At 40.5% G+C, this 21,737-nt stretch overlaps 1 protein-coding gene across 2 annotated transcripts; it reads right to left on the bottom strand.

Moving 5' to 3' along the window:
• Positions 1-2,404: 2,404 nt before the first annotated feature.
• ssbp3b (single stranded DNA binding protein 3b) lies at positions 2,405-20,794 on the bottom strand. 2 transcript variants are annotated; one of them, XM_008407065.3, is made up of 18 exons: positions 20,595-20,792; positions 19,822-19,894; positions 19,628-19,689; positions 19,434-19,518; positions 8,932-9,021; positions 7,834-7,908; positions 7,545-7,607; positions 6,566-6,629; positions 6,419-6,492; positions 6,158-6,222; positions 6,020-6,068; positions 5,735-5,770; positions 5,580-5,634; positions 5,432-5,496; positions 4,367-4,445; positions 4,196-4,224; positions 3,954-4,055; positions 2,405-3,827 (listed from the first exon to the last, which is right to left on the bottom strand). In XM_008407065.3, exons 1-18 carry the CDS (start codon positions 20,648-20,650, stop codon positions 3,798-3,800), a joined length of 1,152 nt encoding a protein of 383 aa, XP_008405287.1. In that variant the 5' UTR covers positions 20,651-20,792; the 3' UTR covers positions 2,405-3,797. The 2 variants fall into 2 exon arrangements, with proteins under 2 accessions (XP_008405287.1, XP_008405288.1); XM_008407066.3 differs by lacking the exon at positions 7,834-7,908 and having other exon boundaries at positions 20,595-20,794.
• Positions 20,795-21,737: the final 943 nt, after the last annotated feature.

Genomic DNA, 21,737 nt, shown 5'->3' with positions numbered 1-21,737 from the left:
CTCCCTTATTAAACCAAGTGAACATTTCTACACAAGCAGCAAAACTATGGTATTTAGTCACAGTATAAAATACAGCTGGTGACGCATTATCCTCGCTTAACTGGACAGTTTATTCATTGCATTTTTCCACACAATTAATTTGTTTTATTTGTAATTAGTCCTGTGCAGTACAGGACTGGCAAAATGTTCCTGAGTGTTCAGCAGCTCTGAGTGGCTGCCAGGTTTGCAGGTTTTAAGGAACGTCTGTATGATTTTACACAAGTTGCTCTGAAGGTGGCAGTGTAGGGACTGTCAAATGGGTCACCTAAAAGTATGACATCAGCACCCACACTCATAGAAGATAGCCGCTTTTGAGTAGCTGCCCACTGTGGAGACCACTAAAAGGTTTGAATGTTATACACCAGTGATTCCACTTACTGTTGACAAACAGTGGAATTTATGAAAAAGCACTATAAAGAATGTAAATTAGTTTTTTTTACCAAGCTTTCCTTGTAGCATACAGAAATAATCTATATGGTTATCTTTTTCCATTCCATGATTTTAAAAACCCTGTTTAAGAAATCTGTAGGTATAAACGTAATGTGCGGCCAACCTTTTTTGACCAACTGTGACGGATACAGAAACAAAGCCCACCTCTCTGCCTTTCTCATACCAAACTGATGAGCCCAGACCTGATGAGGAAGAACTTCCTCCGTCACAAAGGACTTCCACAGTCCAGGATTTCCTCCAGTTGACAGCGTGGTTTCGCCTGCAGCATCAGGCTTTAAAGCAGACACTGAGAGAGTTCATTAAAGGTTCAGAAAAGAGCTTCAACAACTCAATAGTTGATTTATATCCACTGTTAAAGCGGTCATTGCACACCAGCAGACGCATCTCAAATGAGAATAACACCAAAGTTAGTTTAAGTAAATCAATCTAAAGAGAAATTCAACTATTCCTTTAAACGATAGTTAGTTTTGACACAGCTAATACGCAACCCCAAATTCGGTTTCTCAGAAACTTGGAATGATCACGAGACCAATGGTTATTTAAAAAATGATCTAAAATAGTAAAGCGTGGTCCTACTTGAAAAGATGCTCTGCATGAAGTTTTTCATCAGTTGTTCGTGGCTTCATGAGACGAGATGAGATGAGATCAGCTTCTGGCTCTGCTGAGGTGTTCAGGAAGTCCAGGTTGCTTTATCGCAGCCTTCAGTTTATCTGATTGGTTGGTTCTGGTGTCTCTCAGCTTCCTCTTGACAATAATACAGGTGAGTTTGATGGTCAGTCCATCACAGAAACACTATAGTCGTCAAAGCAGTTGTTGAAACCTTTTGCTTTGATGACAATATAGAGGTGGATGCTTATCCACCCAATAATGGAAACGTGAAGTGGTTTGAAATCCTGGTAGATAGCTAAGGTGACTGGAATTTTAAAAAAAGCACAAAAACAACAGAGGACCAATGCCAGAGAACGTCACGGCTCTACAAATCACTGAAAAGTGGAAACTTGCTTAAATCTTTGCCTCCCCACTCTTTCTAGATTCTGGGATCTTGATTTTTTTTCCCCAATAAATATAAAATGTCCTTTCATCTGGAAGAAAAAAAATCTTTCAGAATAGAGCAAAAGTCTAACCTTTCTACTTAATCACTTTTCATGCTGTCTCGGGTTCAGTAGAGGCTCAACAAGAGGAAGGTACGAGCTGTAGCCAATGTCCCGGATACATCTCTGTGTGTTGGCTCCTAAGTCAGTGACTCCAACTGCGGTACATACGCCGCTTTTTATTAAACCTTTTCCTTCCACTCAACTTTCCATTAATATACTTGAGCTAGAGCTGCAAAATGTATCGAACATTATCATCTGACCTCAGTAAAATATGATTATTTAAATGGACACCAACTGAAGCCTTCACTGGATGACTGGTTAATGGCTGAGATGCTGAAACTCACAGAAAGGAGTGGGAACATTGTGGAATTGTTAAGAAAACGTGGGTTTATCGTAATCGAGATTGTAACTTTTAGCAATGGCATATCATCCTTATATCATGCAGTGCCATCTTGGATGCAATCAGGTCAACACCTCCAATGCAGGGTCGGATGGGATCATCTGTTTAACAACCATCTAGTCACCACAATATTCTGCAGGCTATTAAAATTACCTATTAATATCCACGTTATAGATCATTCGAATTTCCTGAGAAAGTGCATTTTGGGTTTCAAAAACAAAGAAATCACTGGAAATGAACATTTGATATGTTCTACACTTGGAGTTTTATATAGCTTTGAATTTATATCAGCATCACCCTTTGAAATGAATCACCGAAACAAATTAAGTTTACGATGGTTTCCTAATGTCTTAAGATGCTCCTCCATATGTCTGCAGCACATGATCTACATTCAGTCCAAATAAAAACTCACACAGTGAAATAAGTTATTGTAAAATTATATTAACAAGCAATCTTTCCTCAATTTGAAATAAAAAAATATCAGCAAATAAAGGCAACATAGGACAGATGTGTATAATGTGTAATGTTCACAGGAGAAAAAAACAAAAGAAAAAAAAACTTCTCATCACATTTACAAGACTGATGCTAACTTTATAATGACGCCTACTAGAATCAGTTTAGAAAGCTTTGACTAACTGAATAACTGAGGCAATATACGTAGTCAAAGTGGTTTTTTTTTTTATCAAAATATAAAAATAAAAATAAAAAGTTGATGGGCTAAAAGGGGGAGGGAAAATGGGGGCAATGGGGACGACCAGTGATATAAACAAACGGGCCATTTCATCGTAACAAAAACAAACAAAAAAAAAACAAACACGGAAGGCTACGACGATGAGGAGCACAGAGTGTTAAGCACAGGCAGGTAAGGAGATACACACCACATCTTAAAGCAGGTGTCCACATAGAGAAGAGCAGCACTAGGTAGTATGTTGTACACAAACCCTCAGCACTCATGCACTCACTTCCTATGCCAAAGTCTGGCTTCCCCTGACAGCAAACGGCAGCCGCCGCAGTCCAGCTGTTTGAGTGGAGCAGCTCAGAGAGTGGAGCCGTTTAGCTGTCAACAATAGGCCGGAAAAGGATCAAACTGGATCAATAGGACATAAGAAGTAAAAGCCACATTTCTCTCACACATTTTACCCTTAAAATCTCTTTAAATAGAAGGATTGGTTTAGAAGGGAATAGTACATTATTATTAAAGGTGGCCGCTGGGGGGGACATGGGGGGAAAGGCAAATTCAGAATCCTATGTCACCCGACATAGTGAGACGGTATGCATGGCAAAACATATATAAGAAAAGAAAATTATAAAATAAAAAGGACAAGACAAAGACGTTCCAAGCTCACAATGCATATGCACACTCTCCAGTGTTTAAATGACAAAAGCGAATATTTCCTGCACATTTTGCACCACGAAGCGATCATTGAAATGTACAAGAGGTAAACGTCAACCTTTTTTTTTTCTTCTTCTTCTTTTTTTTCCTGTTCACTGAGGAAGGTTGATGGGACTCGGTGGCTTTGGAAGGGGAGCTTCTGCAAAAGGAACATAAAACGTGTCATGTTTGCATTTCAGTAGCTGGTTTCTGTCACGTGTGGCTGTAATAGATGGAGGAAAATCGTCCTTCATTTTGAGTAAGGAGCAGTGGTCGCTTGCATTCTGGCATTAGTGTGGAACCAAAATGGCGCCCGTCCCTGATTTTGGCGCTGATGTGTTTTGGCCATGTTTCGGTTGCGAGTTCAGATCCTTGGAATGATGGCAAATAATGCTGGGTGGGGGAGGGGGGGCGATGGGGTGGAGGTGGGAGGAGAGGGGGGTCACACGCTCATCGTCATGGTGGGAGAGTACTGTGGAAGAAACAAAGCAGAGGATAAGGATGAATAACAACGCAGGTTTTCAGGCCATCGTGTTCCCTGAACCTTTATTGCTACGGTCCATTGGTGAGGAGGCGAAAAAATAGAAAAGCCACTCACGTTCTCACTCTGGAAGGAGTGGAGGAAGTTTCCACTCAGCTCTCCGTCATCCCGCGGGGTCCCGGGAGGATTGCTAATGCCACTTAAATTGTTTGGGGAATTCTGGAAGCAAGAACATCACAGTCTGCTTTTTGTTCTTCTTAAATGTACAGGACAGCATTCCACTTTAAAAAGAGATAAAGGTCTAAAATGAAAACAAACACACAAAAAAGCAAACAGAAGAGTATGGCCACATGATTTACCTTGTTCATTCCATCCATGTCTCCAGAGCCTGCACAAGAAAGCAACCACAAGAAAAGACAAAAGAAACATGTGTAAAGTTTTGATATTTATGGAAGTCAAAGAATTAAAACGCGTGTGTGTGTGTGTGTGTGTGTGTGCGCGCGCTGATCTTTAATAGCTTGCAGTGTTACCTAGTGATCCATTCATGTGGTGTGGTTCCATCCCAGCCATGGCTCCCAGGGGCCCGTCAGAGCCCGGGCCCATAGGGAACTGAGGGGGTAAAAAAAAAAAAAAAAAGTGACAATGATTCACTTACAGCAGGACCACAGCACAGGCTGTTGTATTAATGCAACTCAACTACAGGCTCCAAAGCCCAACTACTGTATTGTAAAGTTTGAGGGGAAAATTAGATGAGCAACAGGGAAGCTAAATGTTGTAAAGCAGTAACGACGCAAATGCCCAGCACAAGAAGAAGAAAGAGCTCCAAACCAGAGCAGCTCAAAAACAGAACTGGAGAGTTCCTTTTTTTTTCTTTCAGCAATTGCAATACCACTTTCTAAAGTTATATTTACATTTCTTGGCGTGCGGTTAATTCAGGCCTGTTATAGGATGACCTTCGTCACAAGTTTTAGCAAACTACTTATTCGATATGCATTTTTGCTGGATGAAGGAGCTAGTGGTAAATAATAACATTTAACAAAATAAAACATACAGTTAGGAGAAACTGTATTCTGTGAAAGGCTTGCAGAAAAAGCTGAACATAATTTTGTCACAACCTTGCAGAAACACCACTTTAGTATCATGTTTAAATAAATTCTCCATGTGTGATTCCTGCAGCCCATTGCCAATTAGGCATCAGCTGGTCTGAACCGCTTTTTAGTTATTGTTTGAAACAATAACTAAAAGTAGCCTGTTGACATTAAAACAGCTGTTTGCAGAGACTGTGAGGTAAATAACGTGATATGTGAAGACAAACGTATTGGAATCCATCTCAATTACAGACATGCACTTTAGAGACATTTGAAGAGAGTCGATGACGTGTCCTTTAAGAACTGGTTCTAGAACTGGAACTAGGGAGTTTTATTCAAACACTTAAACCCTGAAAACACAAGAAAGTATGAATCCTTCTTATAGGAAATGTTTTGGTCCCATTTCATTCACAAGTCTGGCTTTTTAAATGGTTATCTTTAAAAAAAAAGATGCATATTATAAAAGCCACCACATTAACTAGATGAAATTACGATGGATATCCTTACATTATTTCGGTTGCCTGGTCCAGTGTTGATCATAGTATACAAGTTGTCACCAGAGTTGTTTGAGTCTAAGGGGATAAAATGACAATGAAAATGTGTGGGAGGAGAAGAACACGTGTGAAAGCTGGGATTTCATATGAGAAGCACCAACCTGCAGGGCTGGGCATGATGGGAGTTCCAGGAGGACCTCCACCTCCAGATGCCCCCTTTGGAAAAAAACAAACAAATGCAGACACATTACAGCTATTTATTAAAGAAATAAAACCATTTCTGTAAAATGTGCCAGACTGAAGCGTCCATCCTCACCCCGTATGCGCCAGGAGAGGGTGATGAGTAAGGCATCTGAAACCAAAGACAGAAACATTACAGACTGAGAGAGAGAGCAAACCCTTTCTACACCTCGAGCTGTCATCATTTATCATCCCATCATCCTAATGCCATTACAGCTGGCTGTCCAACCGTCTGTGGAAACTATGACACATAATACCACAATTACATCCCAGACCAGAAGAGAGGAGGGGGAAAAAGAAGCAATCTGAAACATAATTTCTCCGACTGTATGCGTGCGTTTTGTTGTGCAGTCGTACTCACAGTGTTGGCATTGTTAGGATTGGGCCATGGTCGACCTGTCCCTGGGCCCCTAAAAGGTAAAAACCTGGGTTGTTGTTTTTTGTTTTTAACTTATGCAGACAATTGTGCCAAAATCTTTCAAAGGACCAAAGATCTCACATGTTCACTCCTGGCATACCAGGACCCATTGCGTTGTGTGGAGGCCTCATACCACCGCCGAAGTTCTGCAGAGACGACCAAACTTTTAACAATAAATCTCATTTCAAACAACATTAGATACAATTTGGTTGCTGTGGTAACAGAGCTGGCCACTAATATGATCAAAATGAATTCGCTTATGGTTTGACGTCTGCACAGAAACTGACAAAAAGGACATCCTGATCACAAAGAAAGCAGCAAAGCATTCTGCAGAAAGCCTACCTGAGGGCCGGGCCCCATAGGCCCCATGCCACGAGGGCCACTCATTCTCTGCATTGGCCCCAAATTAGGATGGCCTGGAGGAATAAAGGAGACTTTTAGTAAACCAGACAAAGAAATATGAATAATAGATGTGGTGCAAATCTGCACCTTGTGGTCGTGTAGGATCCATGTTGGGCAACATGGGATGAGGACCAGGTCCTCCGCCAGGGGTCTGGGAGAAACAAAACACAAATATGGTGTAACTGGAGCTTTAAGTTAAAATATGTTAAGCAACAAGACATTTAGTTTTTTTCTAGCCACTTCCAGGATTCCTATACATTTATTATGTCAAAATCTAAGACATTTAAAACTTTTCACAATGAATGTGTTTTTTCTTATCCATTTTCTAAAGTATGAATACAAAAACTACGTTATGAATTTATAGCTAAATGTGTACAGTGGTCAGAGTTTAAATACGGGATATGCAAAATGTGAATGCAGAAATGGACGAAGTAGGATGTTTAGTTTGCTTTAATCAAACTCTTGTTCATTTGCCTTGAAATTTCGGTTTGTTTGGGGAGATGTGAATACGTAATCAAACTAATGTGGACCAAAACGGCAAACTCTATACCGCTTTGTTTAAAAAACCTTTGTCTCGGTTTGATTATAGTGAACTCTATCTCAGTTTGAATGCATATGTGGATGCATGCAGCCTACTCCAAAAGCTCCAAAAAGCTTTTAGAGTAGACTATAGCGCAGGGCATTCTGGGTAAATACAACCAAAACAAATGCGAGAGTCCAGTTTTCATGGTCTTTTACCAAAGATAAAACCAACCACGAAAATTTGACTAAATTTGACTCAATTTTTGTTTATATTTAGTGAAAAAGGAAGTTGCGCTCATGTCTTCTTCAGAGGTTTTCATGTCATTCCCCTCAGTAGTTCTTGGTGTAGCGTCACCACAGGCAACCAAACCCTTTGGTCTGGTTGGTTTGACACAGTGCAGAGTGAACCCAAACCGCATCTGGTGAAAATGTAACGAATGTAGAAATTTTGGTCCCCAGGCAAACCGAGTCCATCAACCAACCAAGTGTGAAAACACCCTTAGATCAGAGATCCACACTGTAGTGAAAGAGGTGTGTGCACTACCTGGTTGGGCATCCTCATGGGGGGACCTCTCGGGCCTCCAGCAAAGCGAGGCGACATGAAGGACTACAACACAAACACAAGGTTCCTTTATTCCAAACATGAAATTCAGGTACCATTGCTCTAATTTCCTTTGATGAACTGTGAGCTATAAAAGCTGCTAACGCATCGGAAGCTTGAGCAAATGCCATGAAGCATCAACTTCGAGAACCTGCGCTCCCACATGACTGCAGACAGAATAACGAGAGAGAAGAAGGGAGAGAAATGAAGAAGGAAAGAAAGATAGCATTACCTGACTGTGTGGTCCCATCATACTGTTAGGGGGAGGAGGCTGAGGGTGAGGAGAGCCCTGGGGACCAGGTGGACCCTGCAGCATCACGCAGAATGATGAGGCAGGGAGGGGGGGAGACAGAAAAGAGACAGGGAAGTGGGGGGGAGTGAGTCACAAAAGAGAAAAAGAGAATCCAAGAAGGAGCATCGAGAGAAGCAAGGTTACTACAGGGCAGAGGACGGCTGAAATGCCAGAACCAAAGCGTGGTGCCAAAACGTACAAAGACATGGTGCTCATTTTCATGTACAAAGCAGAGGAGAACAAGCAAATGATAGCCCTGAACGAGAGGAAAGAGACAGTGATGGAGAGGATGTGGGCTCTTTCGCCTGTCACTCAAGGCATTAAGAAGCCTGCTGCATGCAGCATGTTATCAGCGCTAATTTCCCTGAATTAACAGCATCAATTAAGCTGTATGCAATTAGCTTTATAACAACACTAAACACTGGCACTTTGGCACTAATGTTGCTGATCTGACAGAATGAGAGAGGCTAATTGAGCTGCCTCGTTTGCTTTTTGCTATGGATAGTGGGAGTGTGTGTGCGCGCTCATTTATGGTTGTCAAAATGACTTCTGATATTAACCAGAAGGGGGGAAAAATGAATCACTGCATCGTTGTCGCTTGTAATTAATAAAAAAAAAAAAAAAAGAGGCGGAGAAAAATCTATTGGATTAGTGATGAATCGCTTCCCCAACAAGTCGGTTCCACACAGGTGCCTGTAAAGACTTTATTCTCTAGAGTTATCGATTTACACTAGGTGCTGCACCTTTCGATTTCCCCATTAGAGGGAAATGGCTGGACCACGCCCGCCTGTTTACAACACAGGAGGGGTTCGGACTGACAGAACATCCACGTTTATAAAAAGTCTGCCAAGCTAGGCAAAGCAAATGCAACACGTTCAGAAGCGCCGGTGCAGAAAGGGCTTGTACAACGCACTAAATATCAGGATCAAAACATGGGAGACGGAGGCATGATGAAGATCTACTTATCATTTAATTCTGGCTTAAATAAAAATGTGTTTGAATCAGTTTAAGTGTGTTTAGCTGTAGGGATGGACTTACTTGGAAAAAGCCCGGTGGCATTGGTCCCCCCGGCATGCCCTCACCTGGAGGCATCCCCCCCATCACGGGGCTGGGCGCTGCTGCAGCACTCTGACAAGCATCAAAAATGAAACCGCTTATTGTTCTGCGCAATGCGAGCTCATGGTTACACAAACTGCTGCTTTCGTGAGCCTCATATGGACATGTGAATGAAAACCCTCACGTACTTCCTGTAGGAGCTTAACCAGCCGACATGTTGCAGTCTCGGAGCCTCAATGAGGTATTGATGGGGTCTTTATAGAGGTCTGAGTCCTGCTGATTGGGATCCAGCCCGATCAGATAAGTATCAGAGAGATGCACTGAGTCAGAGGCTCCAAAGTGCTGCTGCGCAGCAGGGGCAAGCTGGGCCTATTTCCTGCTCAAACCGCAGCCCTAATTCACTAATGTGCCATTTGCTTCGGTCACACGCTCCTAATTGACTGAGTTTTTCTTCCCTGCAGCTGAAGCGATCCGAGATGAGCTAATGTCTTCTGAGCTGTGGGGTTTAGCTTCCAGGGAACAGCGACTGAAGCTGATCTTACCCCAGATTGTTTTGCGGGTAGACGGAGGAGAGCAGGCAACAAAAACGACAAGAACGTGTGTATCAGCATCCACAGTGGCAGAGCTGCACTGTAGCACCTCACAGGCCTGCAGACATCACTGGTCAATAACCAACACTCTCCTTTTTATCGACTGCGCCCTCCCTAATTATATCTGCTCAGGCGGCATCTGTGAAATACCTCAGTGAGGAGAGAAGTGAGACCACAGGGAAATGTCGGTTCCCTCAGAGATGGGAGACACGCACGCTGCTTTTTTTTTTTTTTTTTACCGAGTTCTGATCGTAAGTCAAGAATTGCTTTTAATGGAAAATAAGAGATGCAAATTTGGTGACAGAAATCTGAACATGTCCAACTCGTGAATGCACTCAATTGTACCGGGTAACCGTGACAACATCTCCCTCCGGGTTGTTAGAGGGAAGAATATTCAAAGTCAGATGTTGTCAGTATAAGTTGGAGGTTTTAAAGTGAAGTTATTGCAAGGATAAGGATCTTGAAATTCTACTTAAAAGTATATGTTTGCAATGACATGTCAATACCTCTATGCAGTTCAGTCTGTCGATGAGAGAGCAACATTTTCCTGAACAGGAACGGTGGGCATTTATCATATTGTTTATCATGATAAATTTCCTATGATAACTATTTTGATTTATGTTTGTCACAATAAATCCAATTAATTGGGTTTAGTACCCCACAAAACTGTCTGTATTGTCGGCATTGATAGTGTCACCATTTTCTCCACTGCTTGTTCAATAAAAGCATCAATGAATACCAAGACGTTTGAAACTATGGTTACCGTGTGCAGGTTAGTGACACAAATCACACTTCTTTTGAGAGTGGGGTTCTAAAGAAGCACCTTACTAATGGAAATGTTTTTCAAAAGCACTATTTGTGTTTGTGAAAAACAAACACAAATAATGTGGTACGTTTTGTTCCTAAAAAATAGTAGTAAATACTTATCGTTACTTTATCGTTATTGCCATAGTACTACAAAAATAGTGAGATAAATATAAGTTCGTATCGCTAAACCCTACTAAACAGAACACAACAAAGTTGCCATGTTATCCTTTAGAACCTCCGTCAGGCAGTGTTGCAGTACTCGAGATCGGTCTTGGTCTCGAGACCATTTTTTGATGGTCTCGGTCTCATCTCGGACTCGACCGCATTTGGTCGAGGTCTTGTCTCGGTCTCGGACACTGAGGACTCGGCATTTTATTTTAAGACCAGTCGAGACCGCAACTGTGAAAATATCACTAAACGTACAGCATACCAGTTTCTACAGCATTCCAGTTTATTTGTTAACATCTTTGTTTTCTGTGGATACAAAACACACCAATTAAAATCCAAGCAATAATGTGTTTCTGTTACTCCCCCGTCCCCCTCCCCACCTTTCACTTGCACACGGCTCTGAAACATGCACAGTGGTTTCCTCTGATTGGCAGAAGATGTCTGTCTAATCGTTAGTAATAGAATAGCGCTGCATAAATCATAAAAAATCTGATGGCGATAGCTAACTCAGCAGTGCTTCGCTTTCACAGACGGTGTGGTCTACGTTTAACTTTTTTCGCCACTTAGAAAAGAAGCTTAAAGAAAGGTAAGCTCCGTTGACGTAATGTTAGCAAAGCTAGCTGTACAGAGACACATAAGCATTTGTGATGAAAAAAAATGTGTCACTCACTGCACTTAATTATTGTGCGGAGGTGGTGACTAACTTGTTTCATATATGGGACAACGTTGTGTCCAAAAGTCTGCAATATAGTGACGTGACATTCAGGAACAGTCTGATTCTTCTGAACGGCTCTTTACTTAGAAAATAGGACTGGAGTGTCGCTGAGAGCCGTTCTTTGTTCTTGTAATGCTTTGTGTACACTGCAGTAGCTATCATTATTTTATTTAATCATGTACATTGATATTTTTTTTAACTAACAAATAAATAAAACACAAGAACGAATGAGCACGCAGAGCATGCACATTGCTCTATGATTGTTTTCGTTCAAAGTGGCTTCATGTAGCAGGAGAGACGCTGAAAGCAGTCACGGTGAGCACCTTGTGCTTGGTTACTTCTTTGTTGCTCCTTGGTCAGTGTTCATAGTTGAGCGTTATTTACAGTCAGGGCATTGCCTCAATTGCTATGTTTAATGGTGCAGACAGTGATGGTTTCTGACATGAGCTATATGGGCAAACATCCAGGGCGTTATCTTTTTAGGAAAGGCACGAGACCACCACGGATTGTAGCACAAAGATGGAAGCACTTCATTTTAATATTGGTAAAATTTATTAAGTATTTAATATCTACGTGTTTTTATGGGAATATGGATCTTTCAGATCAATTTGAGAAGAAATTTTGATCATATTTCACTTTTTATCACGTCATTTAGCGCGGGCGGCTGGTCTTGGTCATGACTCGGTCTCGACTTCCCTCGGTCTTGGTCTCGGACCCTTAAAGTCTTGGTCTCGTCTCGGTCTCGATGCACTCTGGTCTTGGTCTTGGTCTCGGGTTAGGTGGTCTTGACCACAACACTGCCGTCAGGATTGACAGGATTGACTCTGTTCCTTTCGTAAGGAACAGAGACTGTTAGCCAAGCAAATCAACATAATGCTGAAAAAATGAATGACGTTAACTCCATGACAATTCTGTCTTTGTTTTAAAAATATCAAAACCCTATTTTATGGGTTTGGTGAAATAGAGTGCCTGCTTTATCACTCACTCTGTGTGACATTGCCTCTGCTCTCATAGTCATAACAACCCCTCAATTTTCAGAGAGAAACTGTAATAGCCTGAAATACGCACTGACGCATCAAGCGCTAACAAAAGCTAGAAATCAAAAATTGCCACGAAATTCAGGTCGGAGCAATTTCCCCCGTTTCTGTTGTGACATACCACGTCTTCTAAAAGCAGCAGCTGTGCAAACCCTGCAGGGATGGGCCGATCGGGCCTAATAAAGGCCTGATCGGTCCATCTCCAGCAAACGCAGACGTGTTTTCTTCACCATCTCGGCAACTTCAGTCAATTCCGTGTTGAAAATGTATGCCGCTGCAACAAGTGACATTGTTTCATTTCATACTTCACATTCAAGTGGAAATATTTAAACACAAAGCTGAGATTATTTTCTGAACTTTAAATAGATTAACAGAAATATTTAGCATGTTCACATTGGTTCATTATACTGCAATCAGTGCCCTCAAATATTTAATCATGAGGTTCGTCGTTTATCTGTGTGGAAAACATTCACCTTATAACACACAGACCTACAAACATAACATCAGCAAAACATGATATTTACATGCAAGCATCCTGGTGTGCATTACGTCAGGATTTAACGTTGCCGTTTCTGTCAGGTATACTATCCAACCAGCACATTCTGAAACACTTCCTGGAAAGCAGATCGTCTTCACATCAAGTAATCAATAAATATCTTTTGGACCTGACGCCGAAGTCTGCACCACGCAGGAGGAACCCAGACAACGAAAACACTGTGAGAATGGAACAAAATGCTTTTGCATAAAATATAAAACTCAACCCGTTTCACAAGGTGAGAACTGCTCAGACCAGTCAGAGCGAAGGATGACGTTAGGACTGCACCCATTAAGCAGATGTGGAGAGAGTCATCCAGTAATGTGGCTATCTAACCTGCGAGGCCTGACCTGACAGGTGTACCAACAAAACAGCATTGTGGGAAATTAATACAAAAATTGCATAATAATTTTTTGCCATAAGTAGTGAAAATCTAATGCCTTTATCAGCATGAAATTCAGCTGCATCTCTGTCATGCTATTGCTATTTTGATGGTAGCATTAACTAGTTCACAAAGGCACCAAACACAGGGAACTAAATGCATCAAAAATTGTATTTTCTTTTTTTGTGAAGACAGAATAACCTTTTGAGATCTTCCTACCTAAGCCTTGTACAGGTTTGCCATTGCTCTGCAAAGTTTAAGTGGGTGTGTGCTCTGCTTCTCTATGCAGCCACAGCAGACCTCCCCCACCCCACCATTCCCCGCTCACTGCAGCTTTTCAGTGACAAGACACGACTAAAAATAATTGAATCATTTTGCCAACACAGAAAGTGAGAAAAGCAGACGAGCTAAAGCAAACCCGGGAAAGACGCTTCCAATCTAAAGATCAGTGCTGTGAATAGATAATAATCGTCTTCTAAAAGCATCTCATGCAAGACACTTTCTTTTTTTTTTTTAAACGAAGAATTAAGAGTCAGAGGATTGTAGGGGAAAATGTAGCATTTCTGTAGAGTCAATTATATTTTTGCCCAACCAGATTTTGACAAAGCTTGGTGGAATGACTTTTTTTTATTACTCTGCTTACCTTACATATTCAGTATGCTAATGTGTGGATTAAACTGGTTACCTGCACTTAACCAGCAAATTGCATTACAAAAATAAATAAGGCATTTATAAGTAAGATGGTTAATGATGGTTAAACTAAGTTTAAACTTAAGCACCATAATTAAAAGAGCATTTAGTGTTATGCATCAGTATTTCTGTACTTCAAAAACCACTGGAGATTTTGTTTGAATCAAATATTTTCCCACCAATTTTCTAAAGAAATCTAGAATCTCTTTTTTTTCCCAGGTGGTCAACTCCACACCTGAAGCATAAAAATAAAATGTTTTTGAATGCTTTGTCACTAAATTTATTGAAACTATTTTCCAAAACATTTTAACTCAAATGTATTGATTTAATGTTATTTTTTAATCATATGACCATTGAGAATACATTATAAAATGCAACATTGCTAAAAAATATATATATATATACAAGTTAAAAAAATATTTTAATGCAATTTGTTTGCAAACTTAAAGAATTAAGAAAAATAATCTTCACTTAAATAAATATTGACCAAAAAACAAATATATATTGGGTTATTTAATTTATTAACATAACCAACCAGTGTCAATAACGGGGTCATAACCTCTCATAATTCATAAGTCTAGTTTTATAGATCAAAACCTTTGATAGATGTAACTGTTTTGTAATGTAAATGTTTTCAGAAAACTAACATACAATCAAAATAACTACATATTCAATTTGAGCATTTTTTTAAGGTTATCTCCATAATAATTCAACTAAAACACCAGTAACTACCTAGACAAACTGGTACATTAAGCTAAATGTGTACAAATTGGTTTGTTTATGGGGACAAAATGGAAGTGGGGAGGGATGAATGGAAGTGCGAGAAAACAAAATGGGGGCGATCAACTGGCAAAGGAGTGAAAAGACTCGGAGCAAACAGAGCCTCATTCAAAGCCCCGAAACAATGAATGTCTCCGTGGAAATAGATCTAGACCACATACTGACATTCCCCAAATACAACGAACACACTCCTCCTGATTTAGTCAATTTAACAAGTGAATTTTGACCAACTGTTATATTGCTTATGTCAATTTCAATAATTACAAGGGTTGCGCAATATGAAGCACATGGATTACTGCTCTTCCTAAGAACTGCGATGAGGATATTGATGAAGATTAATCCACATTTTCTGCCTCCTTTCTTTAACTTACCGCTAAACTGAGTCTGTCAGTCTGTGAGCTCTAGTATCTCAGCCACTTAATGTATAAATCAGGTTTGAGCACTAAGGCCCATCCAGTGGGTCAAACATATTTTTAGCTTCCTAGAGCAATTCAATTTATTGCACAGCTCAAAAACCTGCAGAGCTATTTATAAATTTTTCCTCTGGAAAGAGTGTGTTGAATGTTCTAGCCAAACAAAACTGGAGGCGGTTTGTTTTCCTATAGACAAAGGCTGATTTACAGTTCTGACTTCATTTATACGGATTCGTCCCCCATGCTGGTCATCGCGACAGAAACCTTCCTGTTCGCTACAGCAGTAAATTCCTGTAAAGATGAAACTTTAACACGTCTACCAAATAATTACACAATACAAATGTTTAAAAATCCTGCTGCAGAAAAGCACACAACATTGACCAAACTAAAAAAAAAAAAAAAAAGCAATGTGCATGGGGAGATCCAGGCATTTTTTGCTAGATCTTTAACACAAGCCTGTAAAGCCCACAGCTGTGCTGGGTGGACTGTCCCAAACTGACTGATGCTGCTCGCTATTTAAATGAGCTTCGTCTCTACAGACTTTCTGGAATCAGAAAGAGGCAGATGTCTTACCCTGGCCTGAGGCGCAGCCCCCTTGTCTGGGGCCTTCTTTGCAACAACCCAGGAGACTACCCTCCCCCCCCACTTAGTCATGATTCAGCACATGTACATGTGTGTACTTCAAAGCTCTCAAGGCGTCTCAGCCAAATAAATACGTAGATCACTGAAAGACGTTAGAAAAAGGCAGCGATGGCGGATGTGATTCCTTCCCAACAACAAAGAGATTAGGGTTGGCAATCGAGCAGGTTGGAAGCAGAAAAAGAAGAAAAAAAAAAAAAGAGGAGTGTGAGGATGACCAAGAAGCTGTATGGGGGGGAAACAGAGAGACGAGCAGAAAGAAGAAAAGTCTAACATTTTATGTGGATGAAGGAGAAATGATGTAGGTGTTTCAGCCGCAGCAGAGACCACCCAACAGCCTGCACGCCTTTAAAAGCCTCACTTCTTCCACTGGAACCAGCGCTCAAAAGAAACCAGCTCGTATGTTTAGCTTGTAAATGTTTAACCATCAATCAACACCATAAAACTTGACTGGATGCTCTCTCTCCCTCTATAGTCACTCTCCTCTGATTCTCATCTCTCTCCTCCCCCCCAGTTTTTTTTTTTTTTTTTTATTCCCTCAGCTCCTCCGCTGTGGTGGATGCTGGGCATATGCCACAATGCCACTCCCTTTTCCTTTTTCCAATCTGCCCTCAGCTTGGTGACAGCCATCAATCAGCAGCTGCGCCATGGCGACGGAGCCCTCGGGGAGCGTTCGGCAGACCCGGAGTGAATATGCCGGGGCTTTACGATCCCTGCTGGCTAACAGAAAGGCACTCACCTCCCCCACACCGAGACAAAGGCAAGGGTCCAACGACTACTACTGTCCACATGCGCGCGCACACACACATACACACACAGAGACCCATACTTGATTGACCCCTAGTAATCACAAAGAGACAACATCGGCGCAGAGGGCATGAGATGCTGGAGAGAAACTCGCAGAGCTCCACACCGTTTTGCCGCTGCTTCATTGGCCTAATGTTTACCAGGAGAGGAAAATTGTCTCAGTCAAAGCAAGTTAAAGGTCTTACACCAGGAGTGGGCAATTATTCTCCCCAATGGGCCAAATAAGGAACTGTGGCTGCTGTGAAGGGCCAAACTATTGGCTGGATGTGATTTTCCCCAATTTAGGTTTGCCAAAAATAAACTGTAAATGTAGTTTTTCTGGCAACAGCGCAACGAAGCAAGCTGTGACCTACCGTCACGGCAACTAAATATTTATATTGACTTAAGCTTAAATGTTTATGCTTTACAAAAACATCTGCACTAAAAGTTGTACTATGTGAAAACAGGCCTGCTTTGCACCAACAGAACATCCCACTTCTGATTTTGCAGATAAATATTTCAGCTTCATTTCTAGTTCAAACCTCCACCTCCTTTCCTGATCTGTTTTTTTTTCCAGTATAAACTGACGTGTCTTGGAGAATCTCGCTCTGTTTATCAGAATGCCAGTATAATGTAGGTACCAAAAACAAGAAACAAAAGGATTCCCTTCAAATTAAAAGCAGCATCTGCAGAGTCGAGTACAGGATTAAGACTTTATTCATGTTAAATTTCGTGTTTTTATTTGGGTCAGTCGAGGACACACGTGTCTTATTTACGTTGTGCATTTAAAACACTGCAGATACTTTACAAAAAAACTAATTATTTATAACCTTAACGGCTTTCCCACCTTGCCACGAGATTTTGTAGAGATGCACTAATCTGACTCGATATCATAATCCTCTTAAAGGACTCTGATCAGTGAGAGAAATGGTTTATGGCCTTTTGTTCATTTAATTCATTATAACTGAGAACTCAGAATTTTGATGCTGTCATGACAAAAGCGCATACCTTAATGCCATTTTTTTAAGTTTTAAAAAAAGGAAAACAAAAATCTCAAGTTTAGAGATACATCCTTCGTAACGCCTTCATTTTCTGCTGCGTTCAAAAGTAGCATCTGCAACAAATAACCTGTGAGATTTTTTTTCTCTCAGATACTACAGTTCTTCTGAGTAAAACAAAATAAAAACAATTAGAAGTTGGTGTCAGTCATAAAAGTGTGACTACAGTTTAACACTTTTTTTGTGTCAATGTCAAAGCACAAAATACAAGAAAGAAAGAAAGAAAGAAAGAAAGAAAGAAAGAAAGAAAGAAAGAAAGAAAGAAAGAAAGAAAGAAAGAAAGAAAGAAAAAATTGTGCTCATTTAGTGTAAAGAAGAAAAACATGGATGGCTATCAAAGTAAATAACTTCTTCTGAATGACTGGAAATGATAACCCACCCACCCGACAATCCAATCTGCAAAGACATCTCTGTTTTAACCCTCTGCTGACCACTGATCCGTGCACAGTCCTGGGTCACCCTAAATTATGCTGGAAACTCTTTAACCTCAAATGTTCTTTCAGCGCTCATTTTGACAAAAATCCTGATCTTATTTAATTTACTTAGTGTACAATTATGGCTTAACTTTCTAAAAAGAAAATGGACAGAAGCTGCAAACAAGCAGTCCATACTTTCTTTAATCGGAACAAGACTTTTTTTTTTTTTTAGACGTTCTTTTTTGAGTGCTGGTTCAAAGCAGGAAACGGTGCAGCAAATGAAAACAACCCCCTGCCCCGCTCCATCTCCAAAATAGCATAATTATCGACATGCAAAACACCCTTATCATGCAAATATGAAAATATGGCAATAGGAGAAGCAATGTACAACCAAATGAGGCACAAATTGTGAGCGACGTCTCATAAAGGGAGCACATAGATCTGCCAACTACTGCTCTTTCAGATCCATTAGAATTATGACTCTGCATGCACTATGTTTCAACATGTACTTGAGCTGACACACTAACAGGCAGCCAAAGATCATTATCAAAACAAAAATGAAGTTGTGTGCAGAAATATTCTAATAATGTGTCTAAACCTTTTTTCCCCTTCCACAACGGAGGCGGGGATTAGAGGAACGCTCGACAGGTCTGACTCAGGAAATGCTGACTTCAGCTTCATTTTCCCAGAAACCTATGAAGCTCGTTTGTTTGCTCACTGGCAGATTTAAAAAGTGGTTCAATTTGCTCAGGTTTTGAAGCACAACTGTGCAGAATGATAAGAAATTACTAAAAGAAAATGCAAAACATACTTTAAAAAATAAATAAATAAAAAATCATCAGCATGCAGAAAATATTTTTAAACCTAAAATAGACGAGAACTACCCACAAGTGACCAGGTATGTTCAAGAACTCGTGTTTTGTTAGGAAAGGAACATCGGAAGAGAGAGATAATCGTTTTCCGAAATGAGGAGGTAAAAAAAAAAAAAAACTCAGACTTGAGCTGCAAACGAGGCGTTTTGTTTATATTACTTTATAATTAAATCAAAAAAGGAGATGAACCAATATGGATAACCATAACCGGTTTTCTTTGACTCTGACCTGCTGATTCTAACTTTTTTTTTTTTTTTTTGTGAAAAAAAATTTGCTGGAGGTTGTTTAACGGGGACAGTTGCTTTCAATTCAACAGAAAATTATTTTCCCAATTTAGACGTCAAAACATTTGTGTTTTTCTGAAGCTCACAAAACCTGCGTCAAAGAAAATTAAGTGATTTATTTATAGGAAAAGAGTGTATTTGATGCATTTGTTGAATAGAGGAAAAAAAAACGTATAGATTTTTTCAGTACTCGATCTTGAGATCAAGGGAGGAAAAGGATATTTGGCCGATTGATAAACCTCAAGGTGGGGTGGGGGGGTAAAGGGAAAGTCTTTACGACTTCAAAAAGAGCTCCATGTGATTGCTACTCACATAGTCATGGAAGGCCTTTGCTTCGCTGGAGTGGTCACATGTCTCTCTCCTCTCCGGTGCAGCACAATACAGGTCCCAGAAAACACTGTAGACAAGACGAAGGTATGAGGGGGTGCGGGAGGTCATGAAGCAACTGAAACACCACAAACAAGCCTTGGACACCGTGCTACAGTATGACGAAAAATGAGACTCACCACCACCAGGAATGTAGGAATCCAGGGGGCTCTCCAAGGGTTATGTTTTTCTCCCATCGGATCTACGGCAGGTTTTACAAACGATCAACAGATTTCAGTTAAGACTGATTTTTTTTGTTGTTTTGTTTTGCTAAAAAAGCATTTCAATAAAGTGTTGAAAACAGGGTTGAACTTTTACCCCAAATTCCACATACCTCTGATAAAAAGGTCTGTGCAGACTTCTGTGCTCCTATGTGTAACAAATATTCATAGACATATAGAGCCAACCTGTGTAGAAAAATAGAATATTTTTTAAAAAAAATTAAAAAGTGAAAATAATGTGTGACTTGGTCTTATAAACGTATTGCTATAAGGTTAATTCTTTCTGTAAAATGAAGAGTAGGTGAGCTGAGTCGACTACAGGCCCTGGGAACAATGGCTGCCAAATAGCTCAAGCCAAAAATTAAATGGGGACTGGAAAACAAGCCAAGCCTGTTGAAGGTTTGCAGCATTTAATGTTGCCTAGCTGGTAAATAAACTATATAATTTAAAGCATAAAAAGCAGTCTGAGAATGCTGTGTATAAGCTTGTGTCTTAGTGGAACTGATGGAGCTGAGGGTAATAAAAGCGAAGCCAATCCAGGCAGAGAGCGCAACAGAGAAAACAATGCACTGTAGCGCCGCGATGTTATTGTTTTCTCATTTTCCGTGCTCTCGTTTCGGACAACCTCGAAAAACGTCTCAGAGAGTTCGCTTTAAACACAAACCAGACCGCTCCTGGAGTCTATGGTGGGTGTGCGGAGAACAACAGCAAAAAGCTAAAGGCAGAAGAAACAGCTCGGAGGAGGAATGGCGAGCAGACAAGGCGGTTCATTCAATTCCATTCTCGGTAGGAGGAAATCGCCTCTTGCTAGCCTATATCCAGCAAACAACACAAAGCAACTTAGGAGGCGGAAAAATACGGAATAAATAAACGTTTCTCGGCTTACTTTTCTCGCGCTTGGCTGTCCGATGGCACCGGGGTGCCTTTGCCTTTGGGGAACATTGTTTTGTGTGGGAGGACGCCCGCCTTCTCTTTCTTTTTTTCGCTATTTCATCTGTCAGACCATCGCGGCCGCCAACCGCACTCCTCCTCGATCCAACGACTCAACCGAGCCTGGTCCGGGGGAAGAGGCGGGGCCACCGCGAGCGGCAGGACAGGCGACCAATGAGATCCCAGAGATCTCTTTAAGACCCGCCCTTTTGTGCTCTCTGTTTACAGTTCTGACGTCGATAGCTTCAGATTCAATGAGCTCGATTTAAGGAACAAATTCACCGTTCCCTTATTAATTGCCCCATAATTAACAACAAACTGACTATTCTGGTTTGTTGTTAGCCTGCTTCATTAATTTTTAACGAGAGTAGATATTTGTGTTTCAAATGATGTTTCATATGTAAACCATGAAGCAGGATATGGTTTCTTTTATTTGATCAATCAAGTAGAGATTACACAAAATGTAAAAGTTATTGTTAAAAACATGTGCTGAGTAAAAGAAAAAAACACACCCAGACACAAACAAGATTAAAGTCCATTTGCCTACACAATGCAACGTTTGTATTATTATCTAAATGAAACGGTAAGAGGGTCATGACCCTGACTCTTGGTTGAGCATGCCAGCATTTTTACAGTTAGTTAAAAAGTGGTACAATAGCATCACAGCAGCATCAACATAAAATAAATTACCTCCCATGTTACTTTTAATTGTTTTCTAGTCAGATTTGGGGTTTTTTTTGTTTTGTTTTGTTTTTTGTTGGATTATTTTTTTTCTCACATTTCTAATATGTACATCCTTTCTCTTCATCAGTTTTAGTATTTAGGTTCATTGCTGAAGCAGACCTCAAGACGCCTTACAGAGTTGTGACCCAAACTTTGGGAACTGCTGCTGTCTGTAGTAATATTATTTATATTTAGCGATAGTTTAATGTAACCCAAAATATTTCCATACAGACTAATTTGCTTTTCTTGTGAGCTAGGACAAAATGAAGTAGCCTGTTTTTAATCTAGCGAGTCAGTGGAGCACAGAATGTTGCTCAATGAGCTACACAGCCCAAAGAAATCTCATTAAATTAATTTAAAATGTAGGAATGGGATT

Source organism: Poecilia reticulata, chromosome 4, assembly GCF_904066995.2.
Source record: "Poecilia reticulata chromosome 4, P_reticulata-male-v2, whole genome shotgun sequence".
In the NCBI taxonomy this organism is placed as follows: Eukaryota; Metazoa; Chordata; class Actinopteri; order Cyprinodontiformes; family Poeciliidae; genus Poecilia; species Poecilia reticulata.
Note: the sequence above shows the minus strand (reverse complement) of the source record. Positions and strands in the feature narration are given on the sequence as shown.